Raw genomic sequence first — 26,366 nt, forward strand, 5'->3', positions numbered from 1 at the left:
TTCTTCTCTTGCCGGCGACTGTCATCGAGGATTTTGTTGTGATTCTTGGCTGTTAGACCCCGTAACCGATGGCGATGATGCGAGATTCGACGGCTCAAAACTGCGGGTGGTGCTAGCATGCGTGGCTGCGTGCGGGTCACGAATTTTAGAAACGTCAAAGCAAAAGCAGAACCGGTCGCTGTTTACAAACGTTTTCGAGCTGCGTGAAATTTAATTTAACTTTTCCTCATTTAAATTTTCAATAATTCTCCACTTAAATAGTTTCAACTCGAAAAGCACAATGCCGATTTCATCGGAAGTGAATTTGGCGGAGGTTTTCTTCGTATGTATTGGTGTAAATTTCCATTTCCTGATTCGTCTCCGCCTAACCACGCATCTTTCCATCCATTCCGCAATGTAGAACGAGGAAGACTTGCCGTACGAGGAGGAAATCCTCCGCAACGCCTATTCGGTCAAGCACTGGATGCGCTACGTGGAACACAAACGCAGTGCACCCAAGTTTGTCATCAACACCGTTTTCGAGCGGGCACTGAAGGAGCTGCCCGGTTCGTACAAATTGTGGTACAACTATTTGAAGACCCTGCGGAGGCAGGTCAAGGGCAAGAGCATCACCGATCCGGAGTTTGAAGAGGTGAACAACGCCTTCGAACGGGCGTTGGTTTTTATGCACAAAATGCCCCGGATCTGGATGGACTACTGCACGTTCATGACCGGACAGTGTCGCATTACGAGAACGAGGCAGGTTTTCGACAGGGCGTTGAGGGCTCTGCCGATTACGCAGCACCAGAGGATCTGGCCGCTGTATTTGGAATTTTTAGGAAAGTTTGACATCCCGGAAACGGCGGTTCGAGTTTGGAGAAGGTATCTAAAGCTTTGCCCGGAGGACGCCGAAGAGTATGTGGAGTTTTTGATCGGGATTGAACATCTGGATGAGGCGGCCCAGCAGTTGGCGAGCATCGTTGATAACGAGAACTTCGTTTCCAAGCACGGCAAGTCGAACCATCAGTTGTGGAACGAGTTGTGCGAGCTGATATCGAAGAATCCGGATAAGGTACACTCGCTGAATGTGGATGCGATTATCCGGGGTGGGTTGAGACGGTACACGGATCAGCTGGGGCATTTGTGGAATTCGTTGGCGGATTACTACGTTCGGAGTGGCTTGTTCGACAGAGCCAGGGACATCTACGAGGAAGCAATCCAGACCGTGACGACCGTTCGCGATTTCAGTCAGGTGTTTGATGCTTACGCTCAGTTTGAGGAGTTGAGTTTGAGCAAGGTTATGGAAGAGATGGCCAAAAATCCCACCCCGACCGAAGCAGACGAGATAGATGTGGAGCTTCTAATGGCTCGGTTTGAATATCTGATGGAACGTAGATTACTGCTGTTGAACAGTGTGCTGTTGAGGCAAAATCCGCACAATGTGGCAGAATGGCACAAACGTATCGAATTGTATGAAAGTAAACCGCATGAGATAATCAACACCTACACAGAGGCGGTACATACGGTGCAGCCAAAGCTGGCTGTCGGGAAATTGTACACGCTGTGGGTAGAATTTGCCAAATTCTACGAAAAGAACAAACAGTTGGATGATGCACGGATCGTTTTCGAGAAAGCCGTCCAAGTCGACTACCTCAAAGTGGACGAACTGGCCAGCGTTTGGTGCGAATGGGCTGAGATGGAAATTCGGGTGGAAAACTTCGACGACGCTCTGAAGATCATGCAACGGGCGACTGCCATGCCTAAGCGAAAGGTAGCCTACCACGACGACACGGAAACGGTGCAGATGCGAGTCTACAAATCGCTGAAATTATGGTCCTTGTATGCCGATTTAGAGGAATCGTTCGGTACATTCCAAACTTGCAAGCAAGTTTACGATCGAATCATCGACCTTAAGATCTGCACTCCGCAGATCATCATCAACTACGGGCTATTCCTGGAAGAACACAACTACTTCGAGGAAGCATTCAAAGCCTACGAGAAGGGCATCTCACTGTTCAAGTGGCCAAACGTGTACGACATCTGGAATACTTACCTAACGAAATTCCTCAAACGCTACGGCGGTCAAAAGCTGGAACGCGCCCGAGATCTCTTCGAACAGTGCCTGGACGGTTGCCCTCCGGAGCTAGCCAAACATCTGTATCTCTTGTACGCCAAGCTCGAAGAAGATCACGGCCTCGCGCGTCATGCCATGGCAGTGTACGAGCGGGCCACGACTGCCGTCAAAGAGGACGAAGCATTTGCCATGTTCAACCTCTACATCAAGAAGGCCGCTGAAATCTACGGAATACCTCGGACGCGCCAGATCTACGAGAAAGCCATCGAAGCACTGTCGGAAGCCCAATCCCGCCAAATGTGTATGCTATTTGCCGAGATGGAGACGAAACTCGGAGAAATCGATCGCGCTCGAGCGATCTACGCTCACTGCAGTCAGATGTGTGATCCGCGAATCACCGCCGAATTTTGGCAGACGTGGAAGGAGTTTGAAATTCGTCACGGAAATGAAGACACGATGCGGGAAATGCTACGAATCAAGCGATCGATTCAGGCTACCTACAACACGCAGATCAACATGATGTCGGCCACGTTGATCAATTCGGCCGTCACCGGAGCCGGTTCGGAACCGAAGGATGCCATGCGAGCGTTGGAGGCGAAGGCGGCGGAAACCAGTGCCAGGGCCATTGCCGCCGTCGGGGCCAGTGGTGGAAACATTATGTTCGTCCGAGGCGAGACCCAGGGTGGATCGAAGAAAGGCGATAAGGTGCTCAATCCGGATGAAATCGATATCGATGAGGATGAAGAGGAGGAAGATGAAGCGGAAGGTGAGGAAGGCGCAGAAGAGGAGGATGTCAGCAAGAAGATGCCCGTGGAGAAACAGGTCATTCCGGCGAAGCTGTTTGGAAGTTTGCGACGGGAAGAACAGGAGGAGGACGACGAATAGAATGAGGAGGTGGTATGCTTCGATTAAACACTCAAATGTGGTGGAAATGGTTGAATCTGTAGATTTGGTCAAGATGACATCCGTTCAAGCTGGGCTGACGTACTGAAAGCAAATCGACGGGTAAAACACAGATATACAGACATAACACTCGCATATTGTTTGTCGAGCACGCATTTAAGTTGGTAGTATCTCCGCTTGTGGCGCGCATTGTCAATTCCCTAGCCTTTGACGTTTACACACTACCGCCATCGGTTGAGCGTATTTACCTTCACATTGTACTCAACAGATGGCGATAGTGATTTAGCGACGATGTTTGGCAAAGAAACATGTTCAATGCGTTATGCCTGTTTGTCTGTGAATAAAGGTTCGGTAAAGGACATTTGATTACATTGGCGTTGAAGGCCACTCTGTAGCTCTTGACTTCCTATAGGCCTGTATAGAGATCGAAGCGAAGCGAAAACCTCATACATAATACTACATTTGTCACCTGCGTGAAAAACGCAATAAGGCTGTCCACGAGGACGAGACAGTTGCGATCAGCTGACTTCTTTGTTTACCAAGAACTTTTGACAGATCACAGTAGAACTGACAGTTCACTCTCATATGAATTTCTGCTTTGTTTATGTTTACATTCAGCACCATAAATACCAGATCACTCACACACTCTTGATTTCTAGCTGTCTGTCACTGAGAAACGTCTCTTGGATCACCTTATTGGCAAATTTTTCACTTCGCTTTGAACTGTAAAGGCATAGAGGTAACTCTAAGACCACTGGGTCCCGAAGAAAATCATTATTATTTTTGGCTCACTCAGTACCAGAACAACGGTCCCAAGCAGTCCCAAGCTATTTCACTCACCCCTGCATGTTCTGCATGAATCCAAACACCCCTGATGTTATCTGTCAAACTTTCATAGCGAATCAAAACAAACATAGTGTAGTAATAGAATTTCAACTAGAATAGGGTACGTTAATCGTTTGCTTGGGACCAATAGGCTACTAAAGTGGTGAGCCAATTTAAAATCGTTAGTTTCGTATTGATTGTTGGTAAAGGCCTGTATAGAGATCGAAGCGAAGCGAAAATCTCATACAAAATACTACATTTTTCACCTGCGTGAAAAACCCAATTGGCAAATATTTCGCTTTGTTTTGAACTGTAAACAGATACCATAGAGGTAACTCTAAGACCAGTAGGTCCCGAAGAAACGTGCTCAACTTTTTGGCTCAGCTCTGGTACTATCTTCGGTCCCAAGTTAATCGATTCACCCCTCGAAACATAGGAAAAACCAATAACCCCTCATTTTATCTGTCAAACTTTCATAGCGAATCAAAACAAACATTGTGTAGTACTAGAATTTCGACTAGAATGGGATACGTTAATCGTTTGCTTGGGACCAAAGTTGGTGATGATTTAACCTCCGAAACCGTACAGAGTGCGTGTCTGTTGCTTCAAAGCGTAAACGACATCGATGGCCGCTTACGCTTGGCGTGTTTAGTGTAGGTGGCAGCATCACGGATCGCATTTTCCAAGAACACCTTCAGTACACCTCCTAGATCAGACCGGAGACACGTTTGACACCGCCACGGCGAGCCAGACGACTGTTTTTGCTGCTTCTGCTGTCTGCTCACCACAACGTCCGAAGCGAAAATGAGTTGAGGCTAGACAGCAGCGTTGTTTTATATCTTTTCAGGTCAAAGCAAAATGATGTGCAACCAAGTGGTACTCGATTATGACGACTGCGTTTGGGAACAACGTTTTATTTCAATAGTTTCTTGTTGAAAACCATCAGTTGGAAGCATTGCGTAGACATATTTCTGATCGATTGGTGATAAAATTATTGAAATTGATCCAGGGGCAGCTGAGTTATTAATGTTCAAAATCTTTCATGAATTTGTTTCATATTCCATTTTCAGTTTTCACAAAGTGTACCCCAGTATAGAAATTAAAGACGTAGTCCTACGTCAAAAGAAGAAATAGAGACGGGATTAAAAGTTAATCCGAGTAGGAGCTTATGGGGTGTTTACATCTGTGCGGATTTGCTAACTGAGTGTAGTTGTATGAAGAAAACAAGCATTTTGAATGGTAATGGTTCTTAACAATCCATTATTTGTAAGGTCCACTTCCAAAAAAAAACATAATACATAAGATTCAAACTTTATCACGAGCTTTATCACTCAAAAGTTCATGTAAAGTTCCACAACCATTTCAGTTAAAGTTTAGCAGAGATTATAAACAATTTTTAACCATTTTAGGTAAGGTTCCCATTTATGCGAGTGGCTACTTGTTTGTACAGTGCTAGTTCACTAGCGCTAGCAAATCCGCACAGATTTTAACACCCCATAAGCTCGAACTCGGATGAACTTTTAACCCCGTCCCTGTTTCTTCTTTTTCATCGCATTTCAAGCATTGCTTATCGCATATTAGCTTATTGTGTGCTCTCAACTTAGTGTTCAAATTGCACTTCCACAGTTGTTAATTGACCACTTTGTCAAGCAGTTTTGGCGTGACTTTCTACCAGCGATTTCACAAAACTGGACCAACTAATTTCTATTTTTTTATGAAACGCACAAATTTTGGCTACTTTTCTCGAGGTTCTAGAAGAAAAAATCTCAAAATTATGTTTTATTTCAAAGTTCGAGTGGTAGTAAACGTCATTTTAAGTGCTCGAATGAAGTGGTTAATTGAGAGCTTTCGATGTCAATACCAATGCATGAATTTGTATATTGTGTGGCAAGCACAACGATACACCACCGAAAACCGAAGTGAAACTTAAACTTAACTCTTGTTCGAGAATCCATAACGGTAGATTCAAATGTACAGTGATCCCATCTGTCAAAACCATAGAAATGTTTGTCCGAAATAGATATAAATATTTTCCGCTACCACGGCGGCAGATGTCAGTTTTGTGCTTTGATCAGAAATTTCTTTGTAATTTGTATGATCATTCATGTCGGTTTGTCGGTGGATACACTACGCCCAAGGAAGTCGAGAAAATTTCCAACCCGAAATTGTCATATTAGATGCTAGATTGTTGCTTCTTCCATCGAACTGAGTCGAAAATATCCGGAAATATCTTAAGATGGCGATCCAAAGAGAAATTCGATGAAGAGAATCAATGAATGTAGATAGAATCTATTGAAAAGTGACGCGAGAATTGTTAGGGTGGCACAAATGCCCCTAGATCCCCTAAAACTCTTAAGTAAAAGTATGAAAAAAGTTGTTCCAATCGAGCAAAGCAGTACATTTTGACGGTTCGACTGAAACAACTTTTGACAGACGGCCATACTTTTACTTAGAGGACTATAAGATCCACTACGCTCAATGGTTGACTTGTCAAGCTAGTGTTAGTGTTTTGGTAACTGGAATTACACTCACCATATAAATCACAAGCAAGCACGTGATTGGTAGACTTGAGCCATAAATTTTAATCAATTTTCACTAGTTAACTATTGATAAACAATTGTAATTTTTAATAACAAGCAAATCTTACTTAAATTCTGAATCAAACGTCCTCAATTTGTAAATTTTTAATATGTACCCCAAGTAGCTATAGCAGGCCCAACTAGCCGTCCTGGAAAAAAACATAAAGTTGCAAATACTGAAGAAAGAAATACGGATCGGAACAATCGGCACAGACCTACGCGACGAAATAAGGACTACGATTGGAAACTCGGAACATGGAACTGCAAATCGCTCGGCTTCCCGGGCGAACTACGCAACTTCGAAGTCGTAGCACTGCAGGAGCTTTGCTGGACGGGACAAAAGGTATGGAAAAGCGGGCATCGAGCGGCTACTTTCTACCAGAGCTGTGGCACCACCAACGAGCTGGGAACCGGCTTTGTAGTGCTGGGTAAGATGCGCCAACGCTTGATTGGTTGGCAGCCGATCAACGCGAGGATGTGCAAGTTGAGGATTAAGGGCCGTTTCTTCAACTACAGCATCATCAACGTGCACTTCCCACACGAAGGGAGACCCGACAACGAGAAAGAAGCGTTCTATGCGCAGCTGGTGTACGACGGCTGATCGCAACGGGACGACAAAATCGTCATCGGCGACATGAACGCTCAAGTAGGACGGGAGGCAATGTATAGACCGGCAATCGGGCCAAACAGCCTGCATGCCGTATCGAACGACAACGGCCAACGATGCGTGAACTTTGCAGCCTCTCGAGGAATGGTAGTTCGAAGTACCTTTTGAAGATAATTAGCAATGTGTGCTGCCCCTCGTCATCTACCGGTTGGTCGTGCCCCACACATCTTTTTTCCATTGGGACGACCAAACCTCGCCGACGCTGAGACGGCGCGAATAGAGAAGTGTTTCAGTTGAACTTTGTACATCCGACAAGAAAGACGCATTAAAAGTTCCCTTTTGATAGTTTTATTAAATCCTCGTGGTCGATTCCTTTTTCGGTAATCCGAAACCAACGCTGATTCCCCTGTGCGGTCAATCCGACTCTCCCACAGGTTATGGGCCCAGGAAGCGTTTCGGAAAGTGCGAAAGAAGATTTTTGAGAAATTTTTCGGTTCGCGTTGCGGTCGTCGCAAGTGGCTAGTCGGCGTCGGGAGTGAGTGAACAAAATGGCGGATTTCAAGGGATTCAATTTCGACAAATTGAACAATTTCAATTGGAGCGCATGGAAATTCCGCATCGAAATGTTGCTCACGCGGGACGAGGTTTGGCACACGATTGCCGAGCCGAAGCCGGAGCCAGCGGACGACAACTGGAAAAAGGCTGACCAGAAGGCGAGAACGGCTATCAACCTTTCGATCGAGGAGAACCAGTTCTACCTTGTGAGAACTGCTGATTCGGCGAAAAAGTGTTGGGATAATTTGTGTGCACACCACGAAAAAGCGAGCATCACGACGCAAGTGGCGCTGCTGAACAAGCTGTGGCGCATGGATCTTTCCGAGGATGGTGATGTTGAGTGTCATGTTCGGGAGTTGGATGCATTATACGATAGGCTTGCGGCTGTGGGGCACGCTCTAAGTGAATCTTTCAAGATTGTGTTGCTCTTCCGAAGCTTGCCCGAATCGTATCAAGGGCTGGCAACTTTGTTGCAGAGCCAGATCGACGCCGGTACGACGCTGGAAGCAGTGAAAGTGAAAGTGCTTGACGAATATGAACGCCGATGTGAGCGTTCTGGAAGAGCTTGTGGATCGGCGAGCAGTGAGGCTACCGCCATGAAGAGTGCGACAAAGAAGAGTCGCGAGAAGAATAGTGCGGGGAAAACGTGCTTCCATTGTGGAAAGGCGGGTCATATTCGGCGTGACTGCCGAGCGTGGAAGAACGAGAAGCAGGGCGATGCAGAAAAGAAGAAGCCCGAAGTGAAACCGAGTGCGAAGAAAGCCGATAAAAGTGCGAAGAAATCTAACGATGTGTGCTTTATGGTTGCCAACGAAAAATGCACCTCGTGATACATCGATAGTGGCGCAAGCTGTCATATGACGAATGACGAGCGGTTTTTCACGGAATTGGAGAAGAAGAACGGACCAAGTGTTATTTTGGCAGACGGAAAAGTAGTTAAAACGGCGGGTTGTGGTTATGGCACACTGCGCGGAGTGAACGGTAGCGGTGACGTCATCAACGTGAATCTTTCTGAGTCTCGAAGTGCAGAAGAAGAACAATGTGTACAGCGTAAGCTTGATGAACTACATAGACCAGTTGGTAGCGAAGACGGGACTCAGTGAAGCAAAAGTGTCGAAAACGCCGATGGACAAAGGATTTTTGAGTGATGAAGTGAACAGCGAACCGCTGGAAGACATTACGAAGTACAGAAGCGCAGTGGGTGCATTGATGTATATTGCCGTTTGCGCTCGCCCCGACATTATGAACAGTGCTGCAATCCTGGGGCACAAGTTTAGTGCTCCTTCCGAGAGAGACTGGACGGCGGCCAAACGCGTTATCCGCTACCTCAAAGGAACGCGCGATTGGAAGCTGACTCTCGGGGGCGAAAATAGTGGACTTGTTGCATACTCGGACAGTGATTGGGCAGGAGATGTCGGAACACGGAAGTCTACTACGGGCTTCGTCGTGTTCTATGCAGGAGGAGCGATTTCGTGGGCCAGTCGGCGGCAAGAATGTGTAACGCTGTCGACACTGGAAGCGGAATACGTCGCCTTAACGGAGACGTGCCAAGAGGTGATCTGGCTGCGTCGACTACTTGATGATCTTGGAGAGAAGCAGGCCGCCGCAACTGTGGTGAACGGCGACAATCAAGGATGCCTCAGTTTTGCTCGGTCCGAACGATCTAGCAAGAGGTCCAAGCATATCGAGACTAAACGACACTTCGTGAAGGACCTTTGTGAACGCGATGAGGTGGTGCTGAAGTACTGCCCTACGGAGGACATGAAGGCGGACGTTCTCACGAAGCCGTTGGGTGGAGTCAAGCATCACGGCTTAGCCAAGCAGCTTGGATTGGACAGTGGCGAGACGAGGGTCAACCATTGAGGAGGAGTGAAGAGAATTAGCAATGTGTGCTGCCCCTCGTCATCTACCGGTTGGTCGTGCCCCACACATCTTTTTTCCATTGGGACGACCAAACCTCGCCGACGCTGAGACGGCGCGAATAGAGAAGTGTTTCAGTTGAACTTTGTACATCCGACAAGAAAGACGCATTAAAAGTTCCCTTTTGATAGTTTTATTAAATCCTCGTGGTCGATTCCTTTTTCGGTAATCCGAAACCAACGCTGATTCCCCTGTGCGGTCAATCCGACTCTCCCACACCTTTTTCCCCCGCAAGGATATCCACAAAGCCACCTGGAGATCACCTGACCAACACACAGAAAACCAAATCGATCACGTTCTAATCGACGGGAAATTCTTCTCCGACATTATCAACGTCCGCACGTACCGCAGTGCGAACATAGATTCGGACCACTACCTAGTTGCAGTATGCATGCGCTCAAAACACTCGACGGTGCATAACACCCGTCGAAATCGAACGCCGTGACCCGACATTGAGCTACTACGGGACGCCGGAGTTGCCTAGAACTACGCGCAGCAGCTGGAAGTTGCACTACCCACGGAAGAGCAGCTTGGCGCAGCTTCTCTTGAAGATGGCTGGAGGGACATCCGTTCCGCCATAGGTAGTACTGCTGCAGCGGCACTAGGTACTGCAATCCTGGACCGAAGAAATGACTGGTTTGACGGCGAATGCAAACTGTTAGTTGAGGAAAAGAATGCAGCACGGGCAAGACAAGCGCGGAACAGACGAAACTCGGTTTTCCAAAGGAAGAAGCGTCAGCAGGAAGACCGAGATCGCGAGGTGATGGAAAATCTGTACCGCGTAAACGACACACGGAAGTTCTAGGAGAAGCTAAATAGTTCGCGCAAAGGCTACGTGCCGCAAGCCGATATGTGCAAGGACTTGGACGGTAACCTTCTCACGAACGAGTGTGAGATGATTGAGAGGTAGAAGCAGTACTATGACGAGCACCTCAACGATGACGCAGCAGAAAACGAAGGTGGCACGGCAACATACCTTGGAGCACGCGCAGAAGACGACAGGCTACCGGCCCCTGATCTTCAAGAAGTTGAGGAGGAGTTCGGTCGGCTGCAGAACAACAAAGCAGCTGGTGTAGATCAACTACCAAGTGAGCTATTAAAATACGGTGGTGAAGCACTGGCTAGAGCGCTGCACTGGGTAATTGCCAAGATTTGAAGGGAAGAGGAGATATTACCGGAGGAGTGGATGGAAGGTGTCGTATGCCCAATCTACAAAAAGGGTGACAAGTTGGATTGCTGCAACTACGGCGCGATCACACTGCTGAGCGCCGCCTACAAGGTATTCTCCCAAATTCTATGCCACCGCCTGTCACCATTTGCAAGAGAGTTCGTGGAGCAATACCAGGCGGGATTCATGGGTGCCCGCGCTACGACGGGCCAAATTTTCGGGATTCGGCATGTTCTGCAGAAATGCCGCGAATACAACGTGCCCACATATCATTTGTTCATCGATTTCAAATCCGCATACGACACAATCGATCGAGATCAGCTATGGCAGATTATGCACGAGTATGGATTTCCGGATAAACTGACGCGATTGGTCAAGGCGACGATGGATCGAGTGATTTGCGTTGTTCGAGTATCGGGGACACTCTTGAGTCCCTTTGAATCTCGAAAGGGGTTACGGCAAGGTGATGGACTTTCGTGTCTGCTATTCAACATCGCGTTAGAAGGTGTGATCAGAAGAGCTGGGATAGACACGAGTGGCACGATCTTCAGGAAGTCCATCCAGCTTCTTGGCTTCGCCGATGACATTGACATCATGGCACGGAACTTTGAGACGATGGCGGAAACGTACATCAGACTGAAGGCTGAAGCTAGGCGGATTGGACTTGTCATCAAAGACAAAATACATGAAAGGAAGAGGTTCTAGGGAAGACAATGTTAGCCTCCCACCCCGAGTTCAGATTGACGGTGACGAAATCGAGGTGGTCGATGATTTCGTGTATTTGGGCTCACTGGTGACCGCCGAAAATGAAACCAGCAGAGAAAATCAAAGACACAATATGGCAGGGAATCGTGCCTACTTTGGACTCCGGAGGACGCTCCGGTCGAATAAAATTCGCTGCCGCACGAAGTTGACTGTCTACAGGACGGTGGTCCTCTACGGCCACGAGACCTGGAGTATGCTCGTGTAGGACCCTTGGTGTTTTCGAACGGAAGGTGTTGCGTACCATCTACGGTGGAGTGCAGATGGATGACGGAACGTGGAGGAGGCGAATGAACCACGAATTGCACCAGCTGCTGGGAGAACCATCCATTGTCCACATTGCAAAAATTGGGCGACTACGGTGGGCTGGGCACGTCGTAAGAATGCCGCACGACGACCCAGTGAAAATGATTCTAGAAAGCGACCCAACAGGAACAAGAAGAAGAGGCGCGCAGCGGACAAGGTGGATCGACCAAGTAGAAGGGGACCTGCGGACCCTTCGCAGACTACGAGGCTGGCGAAGTGTGGCCATGGTTCGAGTAGAGTGGAGACGACTTCTTCGGACAGCAGAGGACAACAAGGCCTTAGCCTTAGTAAGGTAGGTAAGTAGCTATATTTTACAATGACGTAGTGTATTCTCAGTACACTCCAACTACAGACAAGGCCGTTCGGATAAATTGTTACGTTCATCTCTCGGTATTGATTTGTTTTAAAATTTATGATTAATTTGCCTAAACGAATCACTATCGGCGACATTTGTACCTAACATAGGTCTACAAAATTAGCCGGCAGAAGGAATCCACCACGCTGTACACTCCGACCACCGGCAGGGCTTTACTTTCGCTGAAAATATCCACAATCTCACTGTAGATTTCCATAATATTACGCTTGTACTTGGGATACCGCTCGATCAGGGCCTTCAACTCGACCGAATTCGGGGATCCTTCATCATCGTTGCTGCACTCGGCCGGATCAATCAGGCCAATCAGTCCCCGCAGTGGAGCATTCGGCAGATCTACCATGATCAGTGATATCTTCTCCTTCTTCTGGAACTTGGACAGTATCGGAGACAGTCTGTGCTCAACCTGGTTCTCGTAGCGACGTTTCTTGTTGGTGTTGACCTTTTCCGCTATGAGAAAAATGAGATCCAGTGAAGCGGTGCTGTTGTTCTGGTTTTGGCTGACCAGCGAGGGTACGCTCTTGGCCGAGGTGGAGCTTGCGAGGGATGCACTCTGCAGGGCTGTCGTCACTTCGTTGGTCGATTGATCTGGGCGAAGGATTTTCAGAATATAACCGAACAGCTCCGGTCGGGTGATGTGACACTCCTGGAAACGATCGTGATTCCAGGTGCGGACCCGCAGCTCGCCACCTTCTCCGAGCATCACTACCAAGTTGGCTCCTGCTTCCTTGGCTGATTCTTCCATGGAAATGGCGCCCTCCAGAATACCAGTTTTGATTCCATGAGACCAAAGGAAACGCAAAATTTGGACAACTTCCTTCAGGGGAGGCCTGGAACCGGTGATGCTGATCATTACCTCTACAGGTTCACAGCCACCGGTCGGTCCCAAGGCATACACCAGCTTGTCCAGATGAAAGCTGAATCCGGCACCGCTGAGTTCAACCTTCGGAACCTGCAGTCCGTTGCTGATTCCGGATATCCTGAAAATTCAAGAATACTTTAAATCTCGATTTTTCGGTTTCAAAAATAAGTACTCACTGAAACTCCGCCAACTTAGAATCGTACCGTCCCCCGACCGCGATCGTAGTCAACGGATTCTTCTTCTTTGCCTTCAACTCTCCGATCAGCTGCCAAACGACGCCTCCTCCCTTCGTCCGTTCATAGTTGATCGGCAGTCCCGGGCAGATGATCATCGGCACCTGCACTCCCAATCCCTGTGCCAACGAATGGACCATTTCCAGTTCTCGTATCGCTACCTTGGCCAGTGTTGCCGCCTCACCGCGTCCCTTGATCAGTGTCTTCAGCAGAGTACCATTGATCTGCGATAGCGAGATTTCTATCTGCAACGCATCGCACAGAAAAGCAGTGTTGATCTTGACTCCCAGTTGCGTGATCTGGCTGTTGATCCAGGAGATCAACTGAAATTTTGAGATTTTTGCATCGAAAAAGTCCAGCACTATCTCGAAGAGTTCTTTGTATTTGTCCGAAGGAACGTTACAATACAGCAAGATCGATCGGAGCAAGTTGATGTGGTTTAAGCGGAAGAATATGTTCCGCTGCGTGTCCAGTAGATTCAGTTCTCGCATAATTTCGTTGGCAATCGATAGAAGTTCTGCGTCGACGATAAGATTTCCGCGGTTGGGAGTTACGACGTCGAAGGCACACTCGTAGACCTGCTTCGGATGGAAGTTGAAGACTTTCTTTTCGCGATAAACACGTCCGATCGAGTAGCGGCGGATGAATTTGATGCCATTGAGAGCGACATGACGCATGAATGGAATCCGTAGATCATCTGGAAGAGACACTATACTGCCGGAGTGGGTCATCAGTTTGACAGAATTGTTCCGGGCGTTGGACTTGGTGTACGGGGTTAGTAGTGGAGTGACGACTTCGATGGCTCCGTGTTTTCTGAACAGTTCGATAATTTTGGACTTGACGTAATCGAATCGGGGGATGATCGGGACCATGTCCAGGTGGTAGCTGAGTTCACAAATGGTATCGCTTTCCTGAGCGAAACAACGGGCTATCAGATGTTTGTAGTGTCGAGATTGAGGATTAGATAGGACATGACGGACGATGTCCTGAATCTCTCCTGCTTCCAGACGGATCGGTGGTACTAGCTCCGAGGATAGCAACTCCTCGGCGGTGGGTCTTTTACTTGGGTCGTGGTTCAAAAGCCATCGAATGACTTGAACCTGTTGTGAGAATTTTCCATCGTTTAGGATTTGCTCTGGAAAGCTTACCGTATCCGAGCGGAGATCCATCATGGTTTTAACTCGTTCCATTCCGGTAGCCAACGGAGGCGTACTCATTTCGAATAGGATAATGCCGAGAGAGTAGAGGTCAACCTTTTGGTTGTAGGTGGATTTAGAAGCATTACCGGTGAGTTCGGGTGCTACGTATAGAGCAGTACCGACCTTGCCGGTCAGCGAGTTGCCCATGTCCAACGAAGCGGTCTGATGACTTTGAACTATCCGTTCTGAAATTTAACAACAAAAACGTTATAATCTGTAACCAAGCAGGACCACGCAATGCCATCTACCAACCTTGCTGTTGATTCTGCAGAGCTAGAATACTGGTAGTTGCCAGGCCAAAGTCGCCGATTTTGACCTGATCCCGTGAGTCGAGGAAGATGTTGACCGGTTTCAGATCCCGATGGATCATGCCCTGCTGATGAATGTGGCTAAGACCTTCAGCAATCTCACGAAACAGGCGCCAGACACGATCGACGTCCTCGTAGAGGTTGGAATCGATGGCAGTTCTATAGAAGAAGAAGATTGATGCAATGTTTAAGTTTTTGACCGTGATCAACTTAGTTTTAGAAATTGCATTTTCTACGAAAGCATTCCTGTTCCCTTACCTCAACGTGCTCTTCTCGCAAAATTCCATCTGGATGTACATGTACAGCACTTCCGGGCTCCCCGTCGCGGCGCCATCACATTTGCCCTTTGCATTGTCTCCGGCCACACCTTCGCTGAAGCTCGCATACGTTGCCACATCCCCATTGGAGTCCACAAATTCAATACCATCGGAACTACCATCTCCGTCGTCGTCATCGTCATCGTCGTCGTCGCTACTGCTTGAATCGATTGCCATACAATCCAGCACCCAATCCGAGTTTTTGTCGTTATTCTTTTTGATAACCTTAGTCGGTGCCACCCTCTTCGGGGCACTACCAGCACTGATAGACCAATCGCAACTCGAATCCACTCCGTGCTGTTCCAGTTCACCCGGACTGACTGCCTCCACCCAACTGTTATAGTAACGGACCACATTCTCATGGTTCAGTCTCGAGAGCAGTTCCACCTCCCGAGTCATCTTCTTGTAGAACTGTTTGCTCCGCGCTGGAAGCAATATACGCTTGATCGCGTATTGCCGGTTGTCCAGGATGTTACGCACCTTCAGCACATCTCCGTAAGCCCCTTTCCCAATGTAGGACAGCCTCTCGAACTCCGTTTGAAGACGAGACTTTTCCGTTGCGAGGGAAGTTGTCATGTACGCCGGGATGGAGTGGTGAGATCGCTCTGCCACTTGCAAATCGGAGGGTTTCGGTTCCCGGGGAGAGTGGTGGTTCTTTCTTAGGATGTCTTGAAACAGGATCGGTCGAAGGAATGGATGCTCGAGAAGATCCGAACCCGAAATGGTCCGTTCCGATTTGCAGCGATCGATGAAGTCCTTCATTTCCGAATGCGCATTAAATAGCGCTTCGATTAGCGATCCCAACGCAGGAAGGTCACTTCGGACGCACTGTTGGCCACTGATGAGCTCCTGGATGTATGGAATCAGTTTGAAATCGGCCACTCTTATGCTGCCACTATTATCGATGAAAACCGCCGAATCCGAGAGATTGTCGTGCGAAACTCCATTGTTGTGGAGATATATCAGTGCTTCCAGTATGCCTTTGGCGACCATACTGGCTCCTTCCGCCGACCATCCCAGTGATCCAGAAATGGTGAAAACGCTCGTCCCCAGAATGAAATCCTGAACCACATACACATCGATTCTATCCTTTCCGACCTTGCAGTGAATCCCCTCGTAGGAAATCAAATTTTTGTGCCTCAAATTTGTCAAGCTGCTCATCTGCTTCTCCAGCTCGCTCACCACCTCTTCCGGTGTCTTCCCGGAAATCGTTTTTCCTTCCTTGTCCAATTCGATGTTCCATTCCGTCACGTACACCAGCTGTCCGGTTTGAACATCGATCCCCGAGTAAGCGATACAACCTCGCTGCGAATGTCCCAAGCATGATCCTTTCACTAGTTTCTTCCCATCCCGGAAGAACAACGTTTCACTCCTACGGTGATCCAGGCAAAAGTGCTCCAACCCCCGGAAGCTGTTCCCATCACTGTTCTCCGAAGAGCTCATACTACGGTGCATCGGACTGGCCTCATTGATGCTATGCTTGGATTCCCTTCTCGTCTTTTCCAGTTCTTTCTTGCGCTTCTGCAGCTCATCTTGGATGACCTGTCTTCGCTGGTCTTCCTCTGCCTTCAGGGTATTCAGCCGCTCCCGAGCGATCTTCTGTTGGTTGGCCAACATCTCATCGTAGAAGCTGCCTTTGGGCGGAGCATTGTGCTGATGCAGGAACCCTTCCACGGTAGCTGCCAGCTCGTAGATCATAACTTCCCCTTTCAGCTGGTCAGCTTGCTTCTTCAGCGTATCCAATAAGTCCTGTACCAGTGCATCCGACAGACCTACCGTATTCTCGAGCTCGATTTTGGGGGGACTAAAATCGAAACAATAATCATCTTCTGGTAAATTCATTGACAAAGCTTCAAATTGCACTTACTATTTCGGATAGTTTTTTCCGCAGGTGATTCGTAGTTGGGTCTTTGCGTAAAACTCCCGTGCAGAACCCTTTTGTGGGGTGAGTTTTAGCCGCACCTCCAGTGGTCGCCATTTAACACCGGGTGGACGTAGATCTTCGACTTGCGTTTCGTAGATCGAGCGGATCACTCCTAGTTCGGTTTCCTGCCGTTCCCGAAAGGTTTCTTTGCTGCTGCTGCTGGCCATTCTTCGGCGTAGGTTGGGCGTCTAGCAGATGTTTCTACTACTATGATGATGCATTGTTGTTTACGATATAACCACGTACAAATTGTTGCACAACTAGGTGAATACTAGCTGTAGCTACAGGATAATTCCTGGCGGTGTTCAATTTCTGATGCACAAGCCTGGAAATGTTGCACTGTACGCATAAATACTAAACTGCTGCTAGCGATTGTTTTTTGCGACGTATAATGTCAGAATTTCAAAAACATAACAAACCAATCTTGTCTATACAAGGTGTAGAGATCTAGCCTTCACGTATGTGTTGGTAGAGGAAAAAAGGTAAACATTGCGGGACATGATGACCACGACGTCATAGCACTCGAAAGCAAATTTGTGAAAAATATGAAGTACATCAAATTCTATATCCGGGAAATATCAGCAGGCGTTTTGTATTTTTATAGTAACTCCTTACTTGGAAACGGGCAAAACCTCACCAGTAGGCTGCTTTTTCATGGTATATAGTATGCTAATAAAATAATCAATACATTATCTCAACATCCAGTGGAAACACATTCATAAATTTTGGCTTCAAACAGAAATTCTATAATTCATATTCAATTTCCAATGCAAACGCTGATTGAAACAAACGTTATCACGCTTACTCGGAAGTACCCATTAAATGAGTATCTTCCCTAATAAACAAAAACCATAAACGAACTATATCCCGGATGGGTAAACTATCCCACAAATGGTTTGGATGATACCCCGAACACGTCGTTAAGCTCTCTTTTATGGTTATTTTTATTAGGGTTGTACTCATTTTGTGAAGTTATTCAAATCTGTCAAAAAATGGGTATTTTCAAAAAACGAAAACCGGGTAATTTTTCCCTATTTGAGAAAATGTCTTCTGCAAAAAGAATGGGTAAAAATATGCTTTCAATCAACGTCAACGCATCCCTGACGAAGTGAAGACCCAACGTGTCTGATATTTTTTTATATTTTTTTTGCCCTGCACGCTATTTTAAAACTACCCAAGTTTGGGTACAATCCACCCAGATCGGTCAAAACTGAACCTACCCAAAAATGGGTAAACTGTGTTGGAAGTTACAAGTTGACAAATGAACAACATCGACATGAATCCGATCGACGTTGTTAATTTTTCAACTTGTCACTCCCAACATAGTTTACCCATTTTTGGGTAGGTTCAGTTTTGACAGATCTGGGTGGACTCTACCCAAAATTGGGTAGTTTTGAAATAGCGTGTAAGTGTTGCGATCATTCGCGAATTCACGCTCCTTCAATGTTACTCAAAAAAGAGTAAAAATCTACTCTCTTTCGGTAAAAGTGGAACTACCAACAATCAATACGAAACTAACGATTTTAAATTGGCTCACCACTTTAGTAGCCTATTGGTCCCAAGCAAACGATTAACGTACCCTATTCTAGTTGAAATTCTATTACTACACTATGTTTGTTTTGATTCGCTATGAAAGTTTGACAGATAACATCAGGGGTGTGTGGATTCATGCAGAACATGCAGGGGTGAGTGAAATAGCTTGGGACTGCTTGGGACCGTTGTTCTGGTACTGAGTGAGCCAAAAATAATAATGATTTTCTTCGGGACCCAGTGGTCTTAGAGTTACCTCTATGGAACTACTCTAAACTACTCACTTTTGAGTAATGCTAGCATTTGTCAAAATCAGAGTAACTTGTACTCAGTTCTGATTTGCAGTAAAAAAGCATATCTGAGTAAATGTTACTCAGTTCATATAAAATTGAGCGTTTTTCGAAATGAGTAATTAATTCATTTTATATTGATAAAATATGAAAAATTAAAACGATAGAACAAACAATTTTATTAAAATATAAAAGAGGAGACGTACATTTATATTTAAAAAACAATGTTTTCGGTGTCTTACACGCAGAAAAAACTATCGTCGTAACAAAAAATTTGAGGTAAATTTAAACGTAAACTATGTTTGTTCTGGCCACAAACATAAATTAGGTTGATTTCAAACGTATTCCATGTTTTAAGTCATGTGAAATCAATGTTTAAAATAAAAATAATGTTACGTTTATTTCAAAAATATTCGTGTTGAAAATAAACGTACTTATTTTTGTTTGGTTTGACAGCTATGCGAACAATAATAAATATGTTTATTTTAAACATGCTTCTGATGTTTAAAATAAACATACATATTTTTGAATTATTTTAGTAGTTGAGTGCAGGGTAAAGCAAAATTAAACGGTTTGCAAAGAAATGAAAAAAAAATCATCGGGCAGGGCATCTTAATTCCTGCTCTTCTTCGGGTGCGATTAAGGGTGACCTGTGAGTATTGGGGTCCTGGTCCGGGATGCAAGGACCCCTCGGGGTGGGTGTCCGGGGGTTCCAGTTCAGTTGAACCGGTGCAAATTTGTGTTACTAGCGTCGTTTTGCCGATTCTGCCTCGGTTTCTGCCACTGGTTCTCATACCGGTTTCTTTCCTTGTTCGGTATCGGAGGAGGATCCGGAATGGATTCGGAATGGATGGCCGTTTTCTGTTGAGGTTGAGCAAAGCTGGGGCAACCTTTTCCGAATGTAACAAGAAGGAAATAAAAAGACATGACACGCTAAAAACCGTTTACCCAAATCCTATATTGTTGAAATAAACATGCTTTTGAATTTAATTCAAACATAAATATTTTAGTTTTAAACATGCTTTCAATTTACTTTGAATAATTCATATGTTTAGAGTATAAACATTTATATTTTTGTTTTAAATGAACAAAATTCGTCACATTCTCTAAATGCAACGACGAGGCTGGTGACCGACGCTTTTCAGCGATGTCTAAAAATGTTGCATGGCATTATCATGGCAATATGAGTGAGCACAGGGATCCCCATGTCCTTCAGAAAACGCTGATGTTCCATCTGCATTTCTATGCTGTCCACTACGTCCGATGTAACATCCCACATCAACATTTCCTAGATAGGCCTATTGTTTTTTGATAGTATTGAATAAGGTGCTTTTATTTTCAAATACTGCATTTTTCTTACCTTTCCAATTTACGAAACGAATCCTTATCTACCTCTGCAGCCAATTGATTCATTCCTTTATTCTAAATTTTCAAAACTTCAAAGGGAAATCGGAAGTTTAATCACCAACAAAAAATTTCACTTTTGTTACAAGTATTTGACATAAGCATGGTGAGTAACATTTGTGCAGGATTACTCAGAAATGAGTAAACAATGTTTTTAGACAAACAGAGGAGAAGTTACTCACTTTGCTCAATCAATGTTACTCAGATTTTGACATTTTGTACAAAAATACCAAACTGAGTAGAAATTACTCACTTTTGAGTAACATTGAGCGAGCGTGAAGCGAGTATTGTCTGTTTTATTCGAGACAATACTCACCGAAACGTAATAAACGAAATAACGTGCTCACCTTTTTGGCTCAGCTCTGTTACTTTCTTCGGTCCCAAGCTAATCGATTCACCCCTCGAAACATAGGAAAAACCAATAACCCCTCATTTTATCTGTCAAACTTTCATAGCGAATCAAAACAAACATTGCGTAGTACTAGAATTTTGACTAGAATGGGATACGTTAATCGTTTGCTTGGGACCAATAGGCTAGTCAAGTAGTGAGCCAATTTTAAATCATTAGTTTCGTATTGATTGTTGGTATTACCAACAATCAATACGAAACTAACGATTTTAAATTGGCTCACCACTTTAGTAGCCTATTGGTCCCAAGCAAACGATTAACGTACCCTATTCTAGTCGAAATTCTAGTACTACGCAATGTTTGTTTTGATTCGCTATGAAAGTTTGACAGATAAAATGAGGGGTTATTGGTTTTTCCTATGTTTCGAGGGGTGATTCGACAAGCTTGGGACCGAAGATAGTACCAGAGGTGAGCCAAAAAGTTGAGCACGTTTCTTCGGGACCTACTTGTCTTAGAGTTACCTCTATGGTATTACCGAGGGGCGATAAACTTCATAAATCAGCTGAAATGTAAATACACACTTCAAAAAATACAGAAAAATACGTTAATGTGTACACGTTAAAACTAAAATACCATAAATGAAATACACAAAAATACGTTAAAAGTACTTTGTACACGAAAATTACATATCATAATGAATTCAATACACTTTAATAAAAAAAAATACACAAAACTTATAAATACATCAATACAGAAAAATACAAAATACAGCTTTAAATTCGGGGAGATGAATCGAAAACACCCATCGGCTAGAATATTGTTTTTGATTCCAAAAACTAGTTGATTTTGAGAAGTACACGAAACATATAAAGGTGATTGAATTTCTGTTCGATTGCAATACTCTCAAATTTAATGTAGTAAGAATAAGAAATCATCGGAAAAAAATCTAATGGGAATGTTCGATTGGCTCAGATTTCGACAAAATCTGAGCCAATCGAACATTCCAATTAGAATTTTAAGAGGATTTATTATTCTTACTAGAATAAATTTGAGAGTATTGCAATCGAACAGAAATTCGATCACCTTTATGTTTTTTGTGCTTTCTCAAATTCAACTAGTTTTTGGAACCAAAAACAATATTCTAACTCTATTGATTAATTGATCTTCGTTGGTTAATTCATGGCACCAAGAAATGTGCAAAATATTGCGATTCAATCAATTATTATTTTGCACGTAAATCGAATCAAAAATAAAAGTCATTTGAAATGCTAGCTTCTAGCAAGGGTTGCAAGATAATTTAGGAACAAATCCCTGCTGCCGAATTGTATTTTGTTTTCTCCGCCTATCTCTCCCTCTGAGTATTTCTAGTTTACACCTCCGGTGAAGTGAAAATCTGACAGATACGCTCTTTCTCGAAACGTCAACTTTTCGCTTAGCTGCTGCTCTTTTCACGAGCAGCTGCATGCATGAAAAAAAGTAAACGTAATCGAAAAAGACGTGATCCACAAAATTCGATTTCGCTGGATCGTATCTGTTTATAGCTCCAAACGAAGTGAAATATTCGTGAATTTCTTTTTTCGGCGGACATTGATTGCCATCCATTGACGACAATCGGATGTGCAGGAAGGCAGCTTCCACATCTGCGTAGGATATCGCACCCATTCAAACACACATGGGCCGGGACCTACGGCTTCACTTCCCTTCCGAAGGAAGACGTAACCAGCAATTTTTATGCCTCAGAAAAATCCCACCGACCTCGGCTGGGATTGAACCCAGACCCATTGGGGTGAAAAAGCAGTCAGGCTTACCACTACACCACCGGCGCCGGCTCACGTAGGTGCAAAAAGTAGTAGTTTGTATGTTATTTTCACTGCTTCGATTTCTATACAAGCTGCGGCCAAGGTTGACGCGACACGTGACGTGACGCGATGCGACTCACGCAAGAAATAATAATAAATAATAAGATACTTTTGAATTGGTCGCGTCGTGTTTCATGTCTACCCTGGCCGCGGCCTTAAGCGAAAAGGACGTTTCAAGAAAGAACGTATTACTGTCAGATTTTCACTTCGCTGAAGATGGTAAACTGATCGATTTCGTTTCAAGTGAACCGTGAACTGCGAAAAAAGAAAATTAAAATGTTCCGCAACCATTTTTTCACCACCTTTTTCGCTAGCGAAATTTCATGATTTTTAACTTGCTTCAAATTTAGCTTTGCTTTGAACTGTATACTAGCAACCGGTGGAAACTAACGATTTTAAATTGGCTCACTGCTTGACTAGCCTATTGGTCCCAAGCAAATCGATTAACGTACCCCATTCTAGTCGAAATTCTAGTACTACACAATGTTTGTTTTGATTCGCTATGAAAGTTTGACAGATAAAATGAGGAGTTCTTGAATTTTCCTATGTTTGGAGGGGCGCATCGATTAGCTTGGGACCGAAGATAGTACCAGAGCTGAGCCAAAAAGTTGAACACATTTCTCCGGGACCTACTAGTCTTAGAAGAGTTATTTTTGTAAATCAATTTTTTCACGCTGTTGAAAAATTGGGCTACAATGTATGGGATTTTCGATTTCCTTCGATCTCTACACAGACCTTAAAATAGCAACGGCTAAAGTTGTCAAATTAGCAGTCCGAATAGTAACGCACCGGTGCGGGTGGTCTAAATAATAGCAAAGCTGGCGCTAACCAGCACCGAACATTCTTAACTCTGGCTGCATACTGATGTCTGATCGACGCCATCAGAAATTCGAGATAAAAAACGGTGAAAGGTCTAGATTTGAATGTGCAGGAAAAAATGTCGAATTTTCGCAAACGAAACGCTGAAATAATTGAGAATCAACCCAAGAGAATCTGCCTAAAGTATCACGATGAGCACCGTGATATTTCCGAACAGCAGTCCATTGTAAAAGTTAAAGAATCAACGGATGTTGAGTTGTAAGTTAAGTATCGACAGTGATTTTCTCTTGTCGGTAGCCAGTGCTTATTCCGAAGGCCTTTTGACCAGTTGCATTTTCTCCTAACATTCTAGCTCATCGTTGCACCATGGCAAATTAGTCGAGGAACTGATCATGCTGGATCGGCACGACCCAACTTTAGCGTCCCGCGTTGGCTGCGAGCTACTCTTGGACGACAACGTGACCCAAACATTCTGGACCATGTCGTTCCACATGAAGAACAACCTGTACCTATCGGTAAAAGGTCACGATGAAATTCAACAAGTTTTCCTATTTCGCCTGTCGGTGAAAGTCCTGCACCCGGAGCTGACGATCCAGGTCAGCAAATACTCCGTTGTCCACAATGGGTATGCCAGCTTGAGTCTTTCAAGCGTGCCATCTTTGCGCGACCAAGGTTACCTTTGGGGTGGTCGCTGGATTAAGTTGATCGTATCGCTCGAACCGATCAACATAATCGTGAGGGAGGAAATTGCCGATTATTTGCGCGAAGAGTACGACGATCTCGATAGCTGGACGTTCGACCTCCGGAAGGTACGCATGTTTCGATTCCAGGTGAGTTATAGCAAACTGTGCAACCAGCGGAAGACGCTCGTTTTCCAGCAGGAAATGGGAGACCAGAAGGGGTATTCGTGGACGGTGAAGATAATGCTCATGAAGTGTTCCTCGAACAAGTTGCAATTGGAGCTGGTGATCGTTCAGAATGAGGGTGACGACAAGAAGTACGGCAATTATATAGGAATATGTATGTTTGAAAGTAAATAACGTGATATGAATCATTACAGATGCTACTATTTCATTCAACTGGCCAATGAAAGGGTGATTCTCTGCATGCGGCGTAATTTTGATTACGAAAAGTACAGAGACGACGACGACGGATACGTGATGCGAAAGGTATTCGAAAATGATCAACTATTCAGTGTGAATCCTCGAGACAGATATGCTGGATGTTTTGAGATTGACTTTGCAATCAGTGCCGTTGACTGTGTGTATTGATATGAGTGCATGTGTTTGGATGTACTTTGAAAGTAAGTATTTTTGTAAGCTGTTGTCTACGTCCGCAAACCGTTCACTTGTTTGGTAACGTCTGAATTTGTAGTTTTTAAGAATAAAAATAATTTGTCGTTTTATCATAAAATCAAAAGGATTCGGACCTTCCTTATCACATAACCGCTTCGGAAGACTGAGGTTGAGAGTTAAGTTGAGAATCCCAAAAAATTGTCTGGGAAAAGTGAACCCTAACACGATGGGGCTTATTACGGATATCACTTCATGGTTAAAACTTGCCACTTGTCGTCACGGTGAAGTGATTCCCATTTGATTTGTACGGCAATCACGGGCATCTGATCGTTCCTGTTTCTAGCGAACGGCAGCAGCAGTATGAATTCAATTTCACCACTCCCTTATGTGCGGTACCGTGAGGGTGCCTTATTCTGCGCAGCTCCTAATTCTGCGCATTTTTTCATTAAAACATTTTTTGAATTCTATTTACGGCTATAATCATCTTTATTACATCTTTACAGCACTGAAAACGTCAAAAAATGGCATCCGTTAGCAGCAGCGCTAAGAAGCCCGTTTGAAAACATTTCTCATTTGTAAACATTGGAGTGTGTTTATTTCATTCATTTTTGTGCTGATCGCTAGATGTAAGTATTTTTAATTTGATCCAAATGGATTTCAGTGCATATCGAGTATATTGCACTGTAAAAGAAGTAATTTATTTTGCGCAAAATATGGTACAAATATTGACTGCATGTTCCTAAATCTGCGGATAGGGCGAGAAAATGAGTTCCGGAAGAAAACATATGCAGTACACTCCCCAGCAAGTTGAGTCGGCAATTCTAATGATAAAGAAGGGCTTTTCTATTCGCCAAGCTTCCAAAGCACATCACGTTCCGGAAAGTACGTTAAGAGCAACACTGGCTCGCGGCTCCGTATCTCATCATCCCGGTAAGCCAACCGTTCTAACAAAGGAAGAGGAGGATCGTATTGTGCAATGGATAATTGATTCAGCAAAAGTTGGCTTGCCAGTAGATTCCTTGCGCTTAAAAGTATCCGTGTCATATTACCTTGGTATTACACGCAAGTCGAATAATCCGTTCGCTGTAAAAGCTCCTGGACGTAAATGGTTAAAACATTTTCTTGGCCGACATCCGAACATTGCTCGTAGAATTCCAAGCGCTTTGTCTAAACAACGGACGTGTGTTACAGAGAACCAAATTCGGAATTGGTTTCGTGAAATTCAGCAATTCATCCATCAGGAAGAGTTACGTGATGTTTGGCAAAACCCACAACGCGTTTTCAACATGGATGAATCGTCTATGCGATTAGTTCCCACGAAAGAGAAAGTTCTAGCGAAAGTCGGACAGAAATACGTTCACACGGCTAACGCAAACTCGGAGAAAGAATGCTACACCGTATTATTTTCGGCAAATGCAGCCGGATCGCTGGCGCCACCATTAGTTTTATTTCCATACAAGCAGCGGCTTCCTGCGGAAATAGCGAACAGTGCGCCAGATGGTTGGGCTATCGGAAAAAATGTATCGGGATGGATGAACCAGGAAACCTTCTATTACTATCTGAAGAACGTGTTCTATCCGTGGATTATCAAAAGCGATATTCCTCTACCGATTGTGATTTTCGTCGACGGGCACAAGTCCCATGTGTCCTTTCAAACAACAGAGTTTTGTCGAGCTAAAAAGATTGTACTGATTTGTCTCTTCTCGAATTCCACCCATGTACTGCAGCCATTAGATGTGTCGTTTTTCAGAGGGTTGAAAGTGCAGTGGAATAAGCATCTTATTGAGTGGCGCACTTTCCATGCTGGTGAACCCATAAAAGGCACGAGTTTACGCTGTTGCTAAAACGGGCTGTTGATAACATTCCAAATATGGCAAAAAATATCAAAAACGGATTTCGCAAATGTGGATTATTGCCGTGGGATCC

At 44.9% G+C, this 26,366-nt stretch overlaps 4 protein-coding genes across 4 annotated transcripts in view; 2 read left to right on the forward strand and 2 right to left on the reverse strand.

Annotated features, from left to right (window-relative positions):
- e(y)2 (enhancer of yellow 2) overlaps positions 1 to 26,366 on the reverse strand; it is a 278,423-nt gene that overhangs the window by 244,001 nt on the left and 8,056 nt on the right. The window lies entirely within an intron of this gene.
- Positions 206 to 2,964, forward strand: fand (Pre-mRNA-splicing factor SYF1 fand). Its single transcript, XM_065219593.1, has 2 exons — positions 206 to 322; positions 401 to 2,964. Exons 1-2 carry the CDS (start codon positions 281 to 283, stop codon positions 2,936 to 2,938), a joined length of 2,580 nt encoding a protein of 859 aa, XP_065075665.1. The 5' UTR covers positions 206 to 280; the 3' UTR covers positions 2,939 to 2,964.
- Gcn2 (eukaryotic translation initiation factor 2 alpha kinase Gcn2) lies at positions 12,054 to 17,228 on the reverse strand. Its single transcript, XM_065219614.1, has 5 exons — positions 16,838 to 17,228; positions 14,912 to 16,774; positions 14,598 to 14,812; positions 13,090 to 14,530; positions 12,054 to 13,031 (listed from the first exon to the last, which is right to left on the reverse strand). Exons 1-5 carry the CDS (start codon positions 17,059 to 17,061, stop codon positions 12,146 to 12,148), a joined length of 4,629 nt encoding a protein of 1,542 aa, XP_065075686.1. The 5' UTR covers positions 17,062 to 17,228; the 3' UTR covers positions 12,054 to 12,145.
- On the forward strand, positions 23,250 to 24,462 carry LOC135699348 (uncharacterized). The gene is made up of 3 exons (XM_065219594.1): positions 23,250 to 23,403; positions 23,498 to 24,142; positions 24,206 to 24,462. Exons 1-3 carry the CDS (start codon positions 23,264 to 23,266, stop codon positions 24,414 to 24,416), a joined length of 996 nt encoding a protein of 331 aa, XP_065075666.1. The 5' UTR covers positions 23,250 to 23,263; the 3' UTR covers positions 24,417 to 24,462.

Source organism: Ochlerotatus camptorhynchus, unplaced genomic scaffold (genome assembly GCF_037179485.1).
Source record: "Ochlerotatus camptorhynchus isolate MF236.1 unplaced genomic scaffold, CSIRO-AGI_Acam_v1.1 ptg000107l, whole genome shotgun sequence".
Classification (NCBI taxonomy): domain Eukaryota; kingdom Metazoa; phylum Arthropoda; class Insecta; order Diptera; family Culicidae; genus Ochlerotatus; species Ochlerotatus camptorhynchus.